The 14,173-nt window shown below is 44.5% G+C and overlaps 2 protein-coding genes and 1 long non-coding RNA gene across 9 annotated transcripts in view; 1 reads left to right on the top strand and 2 right to left on the bottom strand.

Moving 5' to 3' along the window:
• The window catches only part of LOC142749827 (uncharacterized), a 24,894-nt gene extending 17,491 nt beyond the window's left edge, over positions 1 to 7,403 (bottom strand). Inside the window, exons 1-2 of one of the 4 annotated variants that reach the window (XR_012882469.1) lie at positions 6,900 to 6,925; positions 6,327 to 6,463 (exon numbers count right to left, since the gene is read on the bottom strand). This is a non-coding gene — a long non-coding RNA (uncharacterized LOC142749827). Of the gene's footprint in view, positions 1 to 6,326; positions 6,878 to 6,899; positions 6,991 to 7,379 lie in introns of those variants that run through there. The other 3 variants (XR_012882471.1, XR_012882470.1, XR_012882468.1) reach the window with 3 other exon arrangements.
• On the top strand, positions 7,083 to 13,242 carry SNAPC5 (small nuclear RNA activating complex polypeptide 5). Of its 3 annotated transcripts, none has more exons than XM_075858322.1 (4): positions 7,083 to 7,271; positions 7,509 to 7,664; positions 8,373 to 8,453; positions 10,784 to 13,242. In XM_075858322.1, exons 2-4 carry the CDS (start codon positions 7,575 to 7,577, stop codon positions 10,892 to 10,894), a joined length of 282 nt encoding a protein of 93 aa, XP_075714437.1. In that variant the 5' UTR covers positions 7,083 to 7,271; positions 7,509 to 7,574; the 3' UTR covers positions 10,895 to 13,242. The 3 variants fall into 3 exon arrangements, with proteins under 3 accessions (XP_075714437.1, XP_075714436.1, XP_075714435.1); XM_075858321.1 differs by having other exon boundaries at positions 7,422 to 7,664; XM_075858320.1 differs by having other exon boundaries at positions 7,083 to 7,305; positions 7,422 to 7,664.
• Positions 12,820 to 14,173, bottom strand: part of MAP2K1 (mitogen-activated protein kinase kinase 1) — a 40,887-nt gene continuing 39,533 nt past the window's right edge. For both annotated transcript variants that reach the window (XM_075858317.1, XM_075858318.1), the window contains one exon: positions 12,820 to 14,173. In XM_075858317.1, the coding sequence (XP_075714432.1) occupies positions 14,060 to 14,173 (114 nt within the window). In that variant the 3' untranslated portion in view covers positions 12,820 to 14,059.

The following is a 14,173-nucleotide window of genomic DNA, read 5'->3' as shown; positions in this document are numbered from 1 at the left end:
AAACTAACTTTTTTTTTACACTTTTTTTTACTCTTTTCTTTAGTCCCACTAGGGAACTTGAAGGTCCAACTGTTTGATTGATGTTCTAATACATTGCACTACCTATGTAGTGTAATGTATTAGAACTGTCAGTTATTCACTGACAGCAAGCCGATCAAGCTCCGGTCGGGGCCTAATCAGCTTCCGTAATGGCAGACAGGAGGCCATTGTTAGGCCTCCTGTTGCCATAGTAGCAGTTGGCAGGCTGCCGATTTGCTACAAACCACTTTGATGCAGCGATCGCATTGGATCGCTGCATCGAAGGGGTTAATGGCAGGAATCGGAGCTAGCTGCTGATACATCGGGGTGTCCGCTGTAACATACAGCGGACACCCACTGCTGATGCCGGCTCAGCTTCTGAGCTGGAAGCTTAGCCGGCGGCATCTTGCCGATGGTACCGGAAGACTTTTAGGCCCCGCTGCCGAGCGGGGCATAGGAGGCTTCCATTGCTAGCAGACTGGGAGGTAAGTATTAGGCCTCCGATCGCCTTTTCAGCCACCGGCAACCCAGCGATCACGTTGCTGGGGTGCCGGTGGCTGAAAACTCACATGCTGCGATCTCTATTGAACGCAGCATCTGAGGGGTTAATAGGCCGGATTGGATGCTAGCTCCGGTCTTGGCTGATACCTCAGGGTGCCAGCTGTAACATAACATACAGCTATCACTCGGAGATGATGGTGTGGGCTCAGCTCCTGAACCCGCACTATCACTGCGACATAATGGTACTGCGCTTTGCGGGAAGCCCTGCCTGACAGCACCGTGTATATATATACGGCGGAGTCGGGAAGGGGTTAAAGAAGACTCTGCTCCTGTATCTACCAAAGCCTGCACGGTTTGTTTTTATTTTTCCAATGAATTGTCAAATTTACATGTGAGCGGAGATCCCTTTTTGTAAGAACTCGGCTTTGAAGTCAATCCTCCTTCTCCCTTTTGTCATCATTGAGATGACTCCGCTTATGCTGCAGCATCGATTGTTTGACCTCTCTATACAGATCCTCGTACTCCGGAGTGATTCTAGGCAATATCCCAGTGGTGGCCCCTCCACCAGGACGTGTCCCTTCCTCCTCCTTTGGTGCACTGGGCCGTATTACAGAATTCCATTTTCTATTTTGCTGGACAGGAGGGTTGGAAGTTTTCCCTTTATTTAATCCCCTCTTCTTGTACAACTGCCACATCTCATCTGTCCCAATTTCATCTATTTTATCCTTTATCTTTAATTAACGCTAAGAAAAATATTCTTGTGGCTTACCAGATTAGACACATTTCTTTGAGCGTTGGCATTTCCTTTTGACCCAGGGTTTTGGGATCTTTCTTCGGTAACAGTTTTCCCTACAAGATTTGCTACTAGTAGTGTCATTATGAGCGTATGATCCCGTTACGTTCACTCAAGCTGAAAGCATTTTGCATCATTTCATCAGCATGTTCCACATATATAGCAGTTTTCATCATTTCTTCCTTTATTCGTTGTGCACAATCTCGCAATGTATACCATGGTTTCTCATTGGGTTGCCAATCTGCCTCAGTGGGATATTTGTGGTCACATCCCATTGCAGCAATGGCCAACAAGCTAGTCATTCTCCCATCCTCGGGATTCTGATATTCCCCATCCCTATACTTGGGGCTCATTACGTAGTGTTATAAACTTGTGACAATCTTTCGCATCCAATGATATTCCAGCTGCACCCAAGTCATACAAGTGTACCATCCATGCAATTAAACTCTCCCCTGACTTCTGCTGAAATCTCTCGGTAAGGTCAGTTATTTCTTGTTGACTAATATCTTCCACTGTATCATACATTTTCTCTACAGGTACTCCATTAGCCCCTTCAGTAGTAGTGGTATGTTTCCTCTTAAATGCGGGTTTTGCTTCTATAAAGGGAGGGTCAATTTCTCGTGATTCGTTGAACCACCCATCATCCCTTTCCTCCTCATCTGTACAATCCCACATCATCATCCAATTTATCGGGATCCCATTCAACACCTGCTTTAGCCCCTACTATTCTCACCTTCTTCGTACTGATCCGTCCTTTCCTTTTGCGATATTTATAGCTTTCTCTGCCACGGTTTGATACATAGTTACATAGTTACATAGTTCGTACAGTTAAAAAAACACACATGTCCATCAAGTTTAACCAAGGGATGGGAAAAGGGAAGGGAAACATTTCTACACCTTGGAAATGATCTAAGCCTTTTTTAAAGCCATCTACTGTCCCTGCTGTGACCAGCTCCTGCGGTAGGCTATTCCATAAATTCACCGTTCTTACTGTAAAGAAGCCTTGTCGCCTCTGCACGGTGAACCTTTTTTTCTCCAGACGGAGGGAGTGCCCCCTTGTTTTTTTAGGGGGTTTTACATGGAACAGGATTTCACCATATTTTTTGTATGTGCCATTAATATATTTATATAAGTTAATCATGTCCCCCCTTAGTCGTCTATTTTCAAGGCTAAATAGGTTTAGTTCTTTTTATCTTTCCTCATAACTTAGATTCTCCATGCCCCTTATTAGCTTCGTTGCTCTTCTTTGTATTTTTTCCAACTCCAGCGCATCCTTTCTATGAACTGGAGCCCAGAACTGAACTGCATATTCTAGATGAGGCCTCACTAATGCTTTGTAAAGTGGTAATATTACATCCCTGTCCCGCGAGTCCATGCCTCTTTTAATACACGACAATATCCTGCTGGCCTTTGAAGCAGCTGATTGACACTGCATGCTGTTATTTAGTCTATGATATACAAGTACACCCAGATCCTTCTCAACAAGTGACTCCCCCAGTGTAGCTACCCCTAGGACATATGATGCATGCAGGTTGTTGGTACCCAGATGCATAACTTTACATTTATCTACATTAAACTTCATTTGCCAACTGGATGCCCAAACACTTAATTTGTTTAAATCCGTTCAATATTAAACAATATTCTTTGGTGAAAGAATGTCCTACTTTTGTAAAGATATACAAAGGATAAAGGTTACTTACATCACCACTGAGTTAGGCTTCGTTCACATCTGCGCTACGGCTCCGTTCCGACGGAGCTTTCCGTCGGAATGGAGCCCTGACAGACACAAACGAAAACCATAGGTTTTAGTTTCCATCACCATTGATTTCAATGGTGACGGATCCGGTGCCAACGGTTTCCGTTTGTCTCCGTTGTGCAAGGGTTCCATTGTTTTGATGGAATCAATACCGTAGTCGACTACGCTATTGATTGGGGACATCTGTTGGGGATTAAACTGCATGGGGGTATCTGTGTGGGCATTATACTGCATGGGGGCAGCTGTGGGACATTATGCTGTATGGGGAAATTTGTTTGGGCGTTATACTGTATGGGGGCATCTGTTTGGGCATTATACTACATGGGGCATCAGTGTGGGCATTATAATGATTGGGGGCATCTGTGTGGGCATTATACTGTATGGGGGCATCTGTGTTGGCTTTATACAGTATGGGTGCATCATACTGTATGGTGGCAGCTATTTGGAATTATACTGTATGGGGCAATCTGTGTGGGCATTATGCTGTATGGGGGCAGCTATGGGGCATTATTCTCTTTGGGGAAATTTATTTGGGCATTATACTGCATGGGGGCATCTGTGTGGACATTATGCTGTATGGGGGCAGCTATTGGGCATTACGCTGTATGGGGGGAATGTTTGGGCATTATACTGTATGGGGGCATCTTTTTGGGCATTATACTGCATGGGGGCATCTGTGTGGGCATTATACTGCATGGGGCATCTGTGTGGGCATTATACTGTATGGGAGCAGCTGTGGGGCATTATGCTGTATGGGGGAATTTGTTTGGGTATTATACTGTATGGGGGCATCTGTTTGGGCATTATACTGCACTGGGTATCTGTGGGGGCATTATACTGCATGGGGGCATCTGTGGGCATTATACTGCATGGGGGCATCTTTTTGGCCATTATACTGCATGGGGGCATCTTTTTGGCCATTATACTGCATGGGGGCATCTGTGTGGGCATTATACTGTATGGGGGCATCTGTTTGGGCATTACACTGCACTAGGCATCTGTGGGGGAATTATACTGCATGGGGCATCTGTGTGATCATTATACTGTATGGGAGCAGCTGTGGGGCATTATGCTGTATGGGGAATTTGTTTAGGCATTATACTGCATAGGGGCATCTTGGCATTATACTGCCCTGGGCATCTGTTTGGGCATTATACTGCATAGGGGCATCTGTGTTGGCTTTATACTATAAGGGTGCATCTATGGGAGCATTATACTGTATGGTGACAGCTATGGGGGCATTATACGGTATGGGGCAGCTGTGGGGGCATTATACTGTATGGGGCAGCTATAGGGCATTATACTGTATAGGGCAGCTTTTTGAAATTATACTGTATGGGACAATCTGTGGGCATTATACTGTATGGGGCAGCTATGGGGCATTATTCTCTATGGGGAAATCTGTTTGGGCATTATACTGCATGGGGGCATCTGTGTGTGGGCATTATGCTGTATGGGTGCAGCTATGGGGCATTATGCTGTAGGGGGAAATTTGTTTGGGCATTATACTGTATGGGGGCATCTTTTGGGCATTATACTGCATGGGGGCATCTGTGTGGGCATTATACTGCATGGGGGCATCTGTGTGGGCATTATACTGTATGAGGGCAGCTGTGGGGCATTATGCTGTATGGGGGAATTTGTTTGGGTATTATACTGTATGGGGACATCTGTTTGGGCATTATACTGCATGGGGGCATCTGTGTGGGCATTATACAGCATGGGAGCCTCTGTATGGGCATTATACTGCATGGGGGCATCTATGTGGGCATTATACTGCATGGGGCATCTATGTGGGCATTATACTGCATGGGGGCATCTGTGTTGGCTTTATACTGTATGGGTGCATCTATGGGGGCATTATACTGTATGGGGAATCTATGGGGCATCATACCGTATGGGGCAGCTATTTGGAATTATACTGTGTGAGAGGCACTATGGGAGCATGATACTGTGTGAGCTGAACCAGGTGTGTATGGTCGGGGATTAGAGGCGTGGCTTAAAAGGAAATAACCTTGGTTGTCCCTCTTTGCGTTACTTGAAAGTTAAGAGGTATGCTTCTATGTATACCATGTTACAGAGCTATTCCCCACTAAAAGCATTGCTTCTAATGGGGGATATGCTGACTCACAGAGGCATCATTTGGGGGCACACAGACCTTTGGCATCATTTGGGGGTACCCCATGTTCCCCTTAGGGCTTATTCAGATGATCGTATAATACGTCCGTGCCACGCGCGTGATTTTCAAGCGCGTCGCACGGACCTATGTTAGTCAAAGGGGCCGTTCAGACTGTCAGTGATTTTCACGCAGCGTAAAACTCACGACATGTCCTATATTTGCCCGTTTTTCGCGCATCACGCACCCATTGAAGTCAATGGGTGCGTGAAAACCGCGCACGGCACACGGATGCACTTCCGTATGCCGAGCGTGATGCGCGCTACAGTAGTCAAAACAATTAATTAAAACAGAAAAGCACCACGTGCTTTTTTGTTTACAAACATAAAAACAGAGTGTCATAATGATGGCGGCTGTGCGAAAATCACGCAGCCACGCATCATACGCAGCTGAGACACGGAGCTTTTATGGACCTTTTGCGCGCGCAATAGGCCGCATTTTTTGCGCGCGCAAAACGCTCGTGTGAATCCGGCCTTACAGAGATAATTCTGATTGGCATTGCGGTCTGCATGAGGCTATAGGCTGGGGCTACACTATGGAACAGATTTACTAAGATTGGTGTTTCATAAGTCAGTCTTAGCGATCAGCTCTTCTGGAGTAAGATGTGACAAATTTATTAAGGCTCTGTTCACATCTGCATTGGGGTCCCATTCTGACGTTCCGTCAGAGCTTTCCGTGACCCTGAACAGACACAAACTGACACAGACGGAAACCAGAGGTTTCCGTTTCCATCCCCATTGATTACATTATAAACTGATATCAATGGTGACGGATCCGGTGCCCGTGGTTTCCGTTTATCTCTGTCATGCACAGACGACTACGGGTCCGGTGCATAACAGAGACAAACGGAAACCGGATCCGTCACCATTGATATCAGTTTATGTCTTTTCAGGGTCCCGTTCTGACGGAAAGCTCAGACGGAACGTCAGAACGGGACCCCCAACGCAGATGTGAACAGAGCCTCAGATGTGTACGTCTCTTATTAAATCTTTTGCATCTTCCCGCTGGCTTTGACAGTAGCTGTGCACCATGTATTCCCACCCCACAAACAGACATAAAATAAAAAAAGATACTCAACTCACCGCTCCTCTACCCTCCGGGTCACTTCTACATGCTGCGGCGCATACAAGGTCCTGATTCCGAGCAGCGTCATGGCCTTATAAGCGATGCAGCACTCAACGTCATCAGCGCTGTGACGCATACAACATCCTGACGCTGCCTGGCACCAAATAATGATCGTGGCATCAAATTAGTCTGAGTGTGTGTGTGTGTGTGTGTGTGTGTACGGTACAAAAACAGAATTATATAGGGTCAGTTCATACGTTGCGTGGTTTTTCCGCAACAGAATTATTTGCGGAAAATCCGCAGCAAATACAGTAGCAGCAAAGTGGATGAGATAAAAAAAAAATCTCATCCACACGCTGCGTAAATACAAAGCGGAAAACCCATTCAGAAATTGACCTGCGATGCAGAATTTTATTCCGCTGCATGTCAACTGTATTTGCGTAAACGCTGCTTATTTGTTGCGGGTTTTCCCCATTGAATTCAATGGGGAGGTAAATAGCGCAACAAATAACAGTTATTGCGTTTATTGCGGTGGGGGTCACGCCGCAACAAACGCAATTCAGAAGAAAACACAAAAAATTGATTCTTACCCAGAAGTCTGTGTTCCTCCCTCCAGCGCGGCCTCCTGGGATGACGTTTCAGCCCATGTGGCCGCCGCAGCCAATCACAGGCTGTAGTGGCGGTCACATGGGATAAAACATCATCCCAGGAGGCCGGCCTGTATGACGTCAGAGGGCCGGTCTCCTGTGAAGACGTTTCATCCCATGTGACAGCCACTGGCGCAGCGGTCTCCTGGGATGAAACGTCATCCCAGGAGACCGGCCTGCTAGCAGATTTCCGCAGCGGACATTCCGGGCGAAAAACTGCACCACACTTTGGTGCGTTTTTTCGCCCGGAATTCCCTGCGGCACACAGAGCGGAACTTCAGCCTTGGATAGAAGTTATGCCATGATGGGCAACAGGTGATACAGCACACAGTAATAGAATGTAACCCCGGTAAAGATTTATGTGACGCTTTCCTACCAATACCACAAGGTGGCGCAGCACAATTTACGTGGTTGAATGCATACCTGCCTATTAGTGGGATTTTTTTTTTGACTGCCTGCCCTTAGTAAGCATGGCTGCCTGACAGCCCGTCGCCCCGCAGTTACGTCAGGGGATTCCGCGCAGTGTGATGATGCGGCACAGTGTCGTGACAGGTAATGTGAGTGCAGCTGCCTGGATTCTGGGTGATGGGGCGGCCGAGACGGTGACCTGGCTGCAAGATGCTGAGTCGCTTGCAAGAACTTAAAAAGGAGGAAGAGACACTGCTCAAGATTAAGGCGGCCCTGCACGATCAGCTCAACAGGTTAAAGGTCAGAGGGCAAGGGGCGGATGGTCAACCAGCTTATATGTATATAATGAGTATGTATCAGATGAAACCGTTATAGGGGAGATTGCAGGTTCTCAGTAGTTCTAATGGTCAGCCTTTACTATGCTGCACAAGAACCTTTCCCCCCTAAGTTTATAAGAAAGGAAAGAGGGGCACTAATAACACCCATAGATATATTATGTATACAGTGCCCAGATAGTGCCATATATCGCACCCATAACTGTACTCTGCATAAGATTGGCTAAAAAGCTGGAAGCTTCTCATCCTGGCATTTGCATAGGTGGCAGAAAAGGTTTCCTGGCACTGATTCCCCTCATAAATCAACATTGAATTAGAAAAAGGTGAACATTCGTGTTGCTCAGATCTTCACACCCCCTTTATGTTTGCTTCATATTAGGGGAAATGGTGACCAGTACTCTTTAGGGCTCCATTGCAACTAAAAGCATGATTATCATACTAATACGGTTGCATTGGGCATGCGTTTTACAGTACAGTCTCATACGAGATCACATGAGATAAGCCGCCATGGAGCGCCAGCCTAAAACCGCCCATACATACAAGATAGCTGACAGCTGTCTCCCCCGACTCCCATAAATGTGCACACTTAACTGGGCACGTTGGGGATTGAAGTTTGAGAGAAACTCTTTGCCCCCTGAGTGACCGTATCATCTCCTATGGCCTTATTTTACAGGTTGAGGAACTTGCTCTTCAGTCCATGATAAATGCAGGAGAAGAGCAGGATCAGGATCAGCATGTTGTGCAGCCCGAGGTGGTGAGTATATACTATATACAACACATTCAGCTCTGTTTATGAAGGGGATCTCATGATCACTAAAACTATTCCCATGAAAGACTTCCGTCTGGAATTGTGGCGAGGGGGGCTGGCCGCTGAGACCTCCACCGTACCCCACCTGCCACAGTAGGAGATAGTTGACTGTACTTACAATTTTACCCCCAAAAAAAGATACTGTCTATTGGGGTCCCACCTAAACTATGTGCCCAGCCAAGCTCCAGAACGTATGGGGTTCCTGGTTTAATTCCCCACTTAACTTATGTACTGTTAATTCTCAATCAAATTTACTTGCCTGGCACACACATGGGTATTTGGGGGTAACGTTACTAAGGTTCATATCCGGATGTCATATTTATTGCATGGCCTTTTATTAAGAAGTGTATTTCATGTGACCTGTTGTTGGATCAATCTTGTTCAGTAAAACAAGAAATGGATTTAACCAACATGCACAGTGTTAATTATTCATGCCAGGCCTCGTGCCACGTCATTAGTGTTACATGAGATGTTATGTACATAATACAGCTATAGATGCCGTCCAATCGGATGTAAATTCAATATCAACATCATACACAGAAATATATCTAATGATTGAACCATAGAAAATCATTCTGATCATTCTAACAATATTTTGGCATGAACCATATGGAAATAATGTAATGATCTTTCATGCTATGATTGTTACTATAGTGTTTAAAAATTGCAATTTTTTTTTTCTGTTTTGTTTTTGCACCAGTAGAACAAATTTGTTTTGGTTCATATTACCTAGATCAGTGGTAGACAATTCCCTACTATACTCACTTTAAAGAGAAATTAAATAAACTCTTTATTTATATACATATATTTAAGAACTTTACTGGTTGCCCTTGGCAACAGACAGCAGTTGATCCCCAGTCAGACATGTGACCTAAGAACTTAGTTTTAAGTGTCCGTTTCACACAAGCATATGCCTTGTATACAAGGTACATGCTTAAATAAGTCCATAATTACAGATCATATTGCCTCTGTGTCATCCGTATTGCATCCTCATTACGGATCTGTAATACTGATGGGATGCCTTCTAGGGAGGAGCAGAAACACATAAGACATCCACATAAATGGCTCTATAGACTTCAACAGACACACTGGAGGAGATATATCAAAACTGGTGCAAAGGAAAAGTGGAGCATTTTCCCATGACAGCCAATCAGATTCCACCTCTCATTTTCAAAGATCGTTCGGAAAATAAAAGCAGCAACCTGATTGGTTGCCGTGGGCAACTACTCCACTTTTCCTATACACCAGTTTTGATATCTCCCCCATTGCATCTGAAGAATGGATAAGAAGAGGGATAGCGTTCCTGCTCTCCAATTGCAGACAGAGCAGTGGGAGAGGGCTCCATCTGCAGTCAGACACAGATCTTTGAAGGAGGAAAACATGTCTGATCTGGAGCATTATAGGATTGTTAAAATATTTCAGACAGTTTTGAGGAGATCTGAGGCAGAATAAGATTAAAGGGTTATGGAGAGGATATGCCATAATTTTATGATAAGTAGGGGACCCCCACCGATCCTGAAAATAAAGGGGCTGCAGCGCTGATTTAGCACGGAGTCCCCTTCTAACTTTATCCTGCACAGTCAGGTGGCCTGGGACGCCGCTGTGCGGGGAAAAACTTAGAAGGGGACTCCAAACTAAATCAGCTATGCGGCCCCTTCATTCTCAGGATCGGTGGGGATCCAAGAGGTCGGACCTCAATTGATCATAAAGTGATGGATATGCCATTACTTTATAAGAAGGGAATACCCCTACATTTTTTGGTATGTTTTTACGTAGCTTAAACACTTTTTGAACAGATTTTCTGTGTGGAAATTCTGCAGCATTTTCGAAAAAGAGAAATTGACACTGCAGGTCAATTTCCACATATTTTCTACGCAGTGTGTGGATGAGATTTTTGAAGTCTCATCCACTTTGCTGCCACTGTATCATGCTGCAAAATTTCCACACAGAAAATCTGAATGAAAATTCTGCAGTGTATACACTACATGTGAACATACCCCTAGAGGAAGTAACTGATGACTACATTGGAGAGGTTTACTCACCAGTGTAAAGAAGCGCAGTGGTGTATATTGATCATCACCAGCACTTCTTTACCCTGGGTCTCAGGTGAGGATAGCTGCCAGTCCCCACACAGGAATGGTGATTTTTTTTTTTTTTTCTTTTTCTATGAGCATTTTGAAAGGAACGGGTGCACTGGCAATAGACCTTATGTATTCCTGGTGGAGATTTTCTTTAATATGCAAGTACCTTTTTTTTTTTTTTCTGAAAAACTGCAGGATTCTATGAATGTGGATGATGAAGCTGTGATAAATCAGACAGAGCTGCAGCTTAGCACAATGGATTACAATGAAGAAGAGGAGGAGGAAGAAGAGGATTCAGACACTTAGAAGATGACTCCAGGAATAGGCGGTGTCTGATTATACAGATGTTAAAGGATATAATGTCCTTCTCTTGTCCATAGGGTCAAGGACTGTAGTATATTACTTCACCTCTATTCTGTTTTTAGCTCTAAGCCGGTTCCATATCTTCTGGCTCTTAAAGAGGAAGGCCACGCTAAATCTGACGTATTATCAGTTGTGTGTTCATGAACTCTGACCTCCACAGATTCCAAAATTGAAGCGGTTGCAGGGTTGTGTAGAGCACATGGAGGAATTTGTGTGCTTCGGTCCCAGCCAATAACATCTCACTATATAATTTAGCGTGAATTTCCTCTTTACAAGAATAACGCCATAAGATAGGAGTACATTACAATTACATGCCAATCTATGAGAGCTGCGATTGAGAGCATCTTAGAGTGCACTGAATCTTTACTTATCGCTGTGAGTAGATTGTCAGTGTGTACCAAGGTGCCATGACTCTAGAAGCAAGCCTGGCTTCTCAGGGGCTGCCATGTTTGGAGCAAACCTATTGTAAGAAGTTTACACTATCAAAGTTTAGCTCTTGTTTATGTGGTACAATGTTGTTTGTCTTTTTATGGATTACTTAAAGCAATCTTGTAGCAAAGGACTAAGGGCCTCTGCAGCTGTAAATCCATAGAGCGTGAATCATGCAGCCCAGTAGACGGGTACTAACGCACAGCACAATATAGAAGCCGTGCACTGTAAATAAATCAGTATGGAAATTCGTGTGTGTGCATTGTCTGGTGAACTCTCAAATAAAATGGATTAATTGTTACTCAGGCTAGAAACCCTCATATTAAAATTCAGTGTAGCACATGTCAGTTGGGCTGCTCATATTTTCTGCATGTGTGATATATATGGTATTAAATTTAAAAAAAAATGAAGTAGCATTTCTGGTTGTGGCCACTAGAGGGAGCAATATGGCAGTCGGGGACCTAATGTAGGAGTGTGAATATCTCAGTATTTAGTTTTTTTTCTGTTGTGTATTTGTGGGGGGGCTCCATCTCCCTGCCAGAGTTGTACTTCACCTAGGTTTTCTGGCCTTTACAGGTCCAACAAGGACTGTCATCCAGCTTTCCTAGAGTACTGAATGGCTGTCTAATTATGTACTAGTATAGCAGTGAATGCACTACTGTATAACAAGGTTGATTTGATTCGGATTGGTTGCTATGGGCAACTGCACCATTTTTCCTTTGTACCAGTATTCCCCTCAATGTATTTACAGGTGATTTATTTTGTTAGAGGGAAATGCTCTTTATAAAGGGGTTATCCGGGTTCTGATATTTTTTTTTTTAAATAGCTGCAAATGAGATAAGAAAATTGAGTAAAAAAGCAGTACTCCCCTATCCTTTTCCCTGGCAATCCAGCTGTGATGGCACCCCTGGTAGTCACATGCATGTAGCATGTGACATCTGAGCCCTTTGACTGGCTGCAGCAGACAATGTATTTCTGGGATAATGCCAGAAATACAACACTTGACCGCTGAGCCCTCCGATTGGGTGCAGCGGTCACGTGCTACATGTATGTACACAATCACCAGGAGAGCGCTACATCGCTGGGGGAAAGGATAGGCGAGTACTGATCCTTTTCTTAAAGGGGTCGTCCCAAGATTAAACGTTAACCCCCAACCACAGGATTGGTGAGAACATGCTGATTGGTGGGGGTCGGACCGCTGGGACCCCCACAGATTACGAGAAAGGGGGTCTCGTATCTCTGAATGGACTTGCAGCCATTAGCAAAAAAAAAAAAATTCAGGACCCAGATAACCCCTTTAAATATTGTAGCTGAATGTTCAGTTGTCCAAATTGCATTTTTTTTGTATTATTTTTTTTTAAGAATTTAACCTCAAATTGAGTTAATAGGTCAGTAGCTTATGTTATAAATTTTTTCCAAGTATCCAGATCAGACAAGAGTTTTTGTCATCGGTTTATTGTAGTCAAAGTTAATACATCTGAGTATTCAAGAGGTACAGGTTATAAGAACTGAAGGCTTCTCCTGGAACCAGGTGCTGGCATCAACCTCCCCTCTATCACCTCGGAGTGTCTGCTGTAAGAAGCAGGACACTTACATACACTTGGTACATGATAATGAGGATTAGAAGCCCGACACACCTAAAGGATTCTGAGCGATCACATCACATCACATAAAATAAATATGAAAAGTCAGGGCAGGTGAAGAGGCACAGGCAAGAGGCAGCAGAACGCCTGCTGGATACACATCCCCTCCTCTACCGGAGCGACATGCAGGGGTACTATCACTTAATGCTATAGATTTGCCTTTGCCACTGCTCATCTGTAATGCTCCATGTGCCTGTAATAAAATGGACTCCACTGCTATGGATTACTGTGGTCATTAAGAAAATCGGAAATGTAATATCATTGATTTTATTAAAATGTATTAAAACAAGTGGTTTGTACCAAGGGAGATTAAGTGCAGTAGCCAGTTTAACGCTCCGGCAGAGAATCTCAAAAAGGCAGCAAATTCCTTGATGGCAGGCTCTGGGCTATGGCTTTGGACGCTGGTTTTATTGCGGACAGCTACCCGCATGGCTCAGATCCCCAGGCAGCTCAGGGTACTGGCTGACAGTGTGGATAGTATTCTTGGTCTCACATGGGACCAGTTTCAGCTGTTGCAAACAGTAACATCAACAAAAATATTTTTATTTTTTTTGTATCTCAGAGAAATATATGTAGATACCTGGTACAAAATAGCCTTGTATCTTTATCTGTTCAAACTGCGCTAGCTCCGTCACTTACAGAAAGCAGACAAAATAAATATATTACAGACCTTGGCTGAGATTGGGCCCACATAGGACTGAGCCATTAAACTTTTTTTTTTTTAGGAAATTGAAATGGACAGTTTGTTCCCCTCCTAAACACAGACTGGAAGAATTCTCCTGTTATGGATTTAAAACATTGTATGTATCACAAAGCATCATGGGAAAGAAGCAGAGACCCTACTGCAGGTAAAGCCCACGGGAGACACTGGGATACATCTATTCTTGACCCACACCCTTCTTTGAATGAAGGGGTATAGAGAATGAATAGAAACGGTTTCTTTTTGGCACGTTCTGCAGAGATCGCTGCAGGGTGGCAGAAGCGGGATATGTTGGCGGTAGCGCTCTGCCTGGACCAGAACCTTGTCTCATTTTCCTCACACGCCTGCAGCATGGGTGGGGGTGCTGGGCTGTTTCAGGCCCATAGTGGAGCACAGCCATCCAGCAAAGTCCACCTCCTCTTGTTCGGACGTCTTAATGAAGCTGTGAAC

Source organism: Rhinoderma darwinii, chromosome 3 (genome assembly GCF_050947455.1).
Source record: "Rhinoderma darwinii isolate aRhiDar2 chromosome 3, aRhiDar2.hap1, whole genome shotgun sequence".
NCBI lineage: Eukaryota > Metazoa > Chordata > Amphibia > Anura > Rhinodermatidae > Rhinoderma > Rhinoderma darwinii.
The sequence above is the reverse complement of the archived record's forward strand: the minus strand, read 5'-3'. Positions and strand labels throughout refer to the sequence as shown.

What these genes read in the sequence shown, in the direction of transcription:
- SNAPC5 (XM_075858322.1), top strand. Translation starts at nt 7,575, where the DNA reads ATGCTGAGTCGCTTGCAAGAACTTAAAAAGGAGGAAGAGACACTGCTC. An exon ending in ATCAGCTCAACAGGTTAAAG is followed by an intron (nt 7,665 to 8,372) that starts GTCAGAGGGCAA and finishes CTTATTTTACAG; the next exon opens with GTTGAGGAACTTGCTCTTCA. An exon ending in ATGTTGTGCAGCCCGAGGTG is followed by an intron (nt 8,454 to 10,783) that starts GTGAGTATATAC and finishes GAAAAACTGCAG; the next exon opens with GATTCTATGAATGTGGATGA.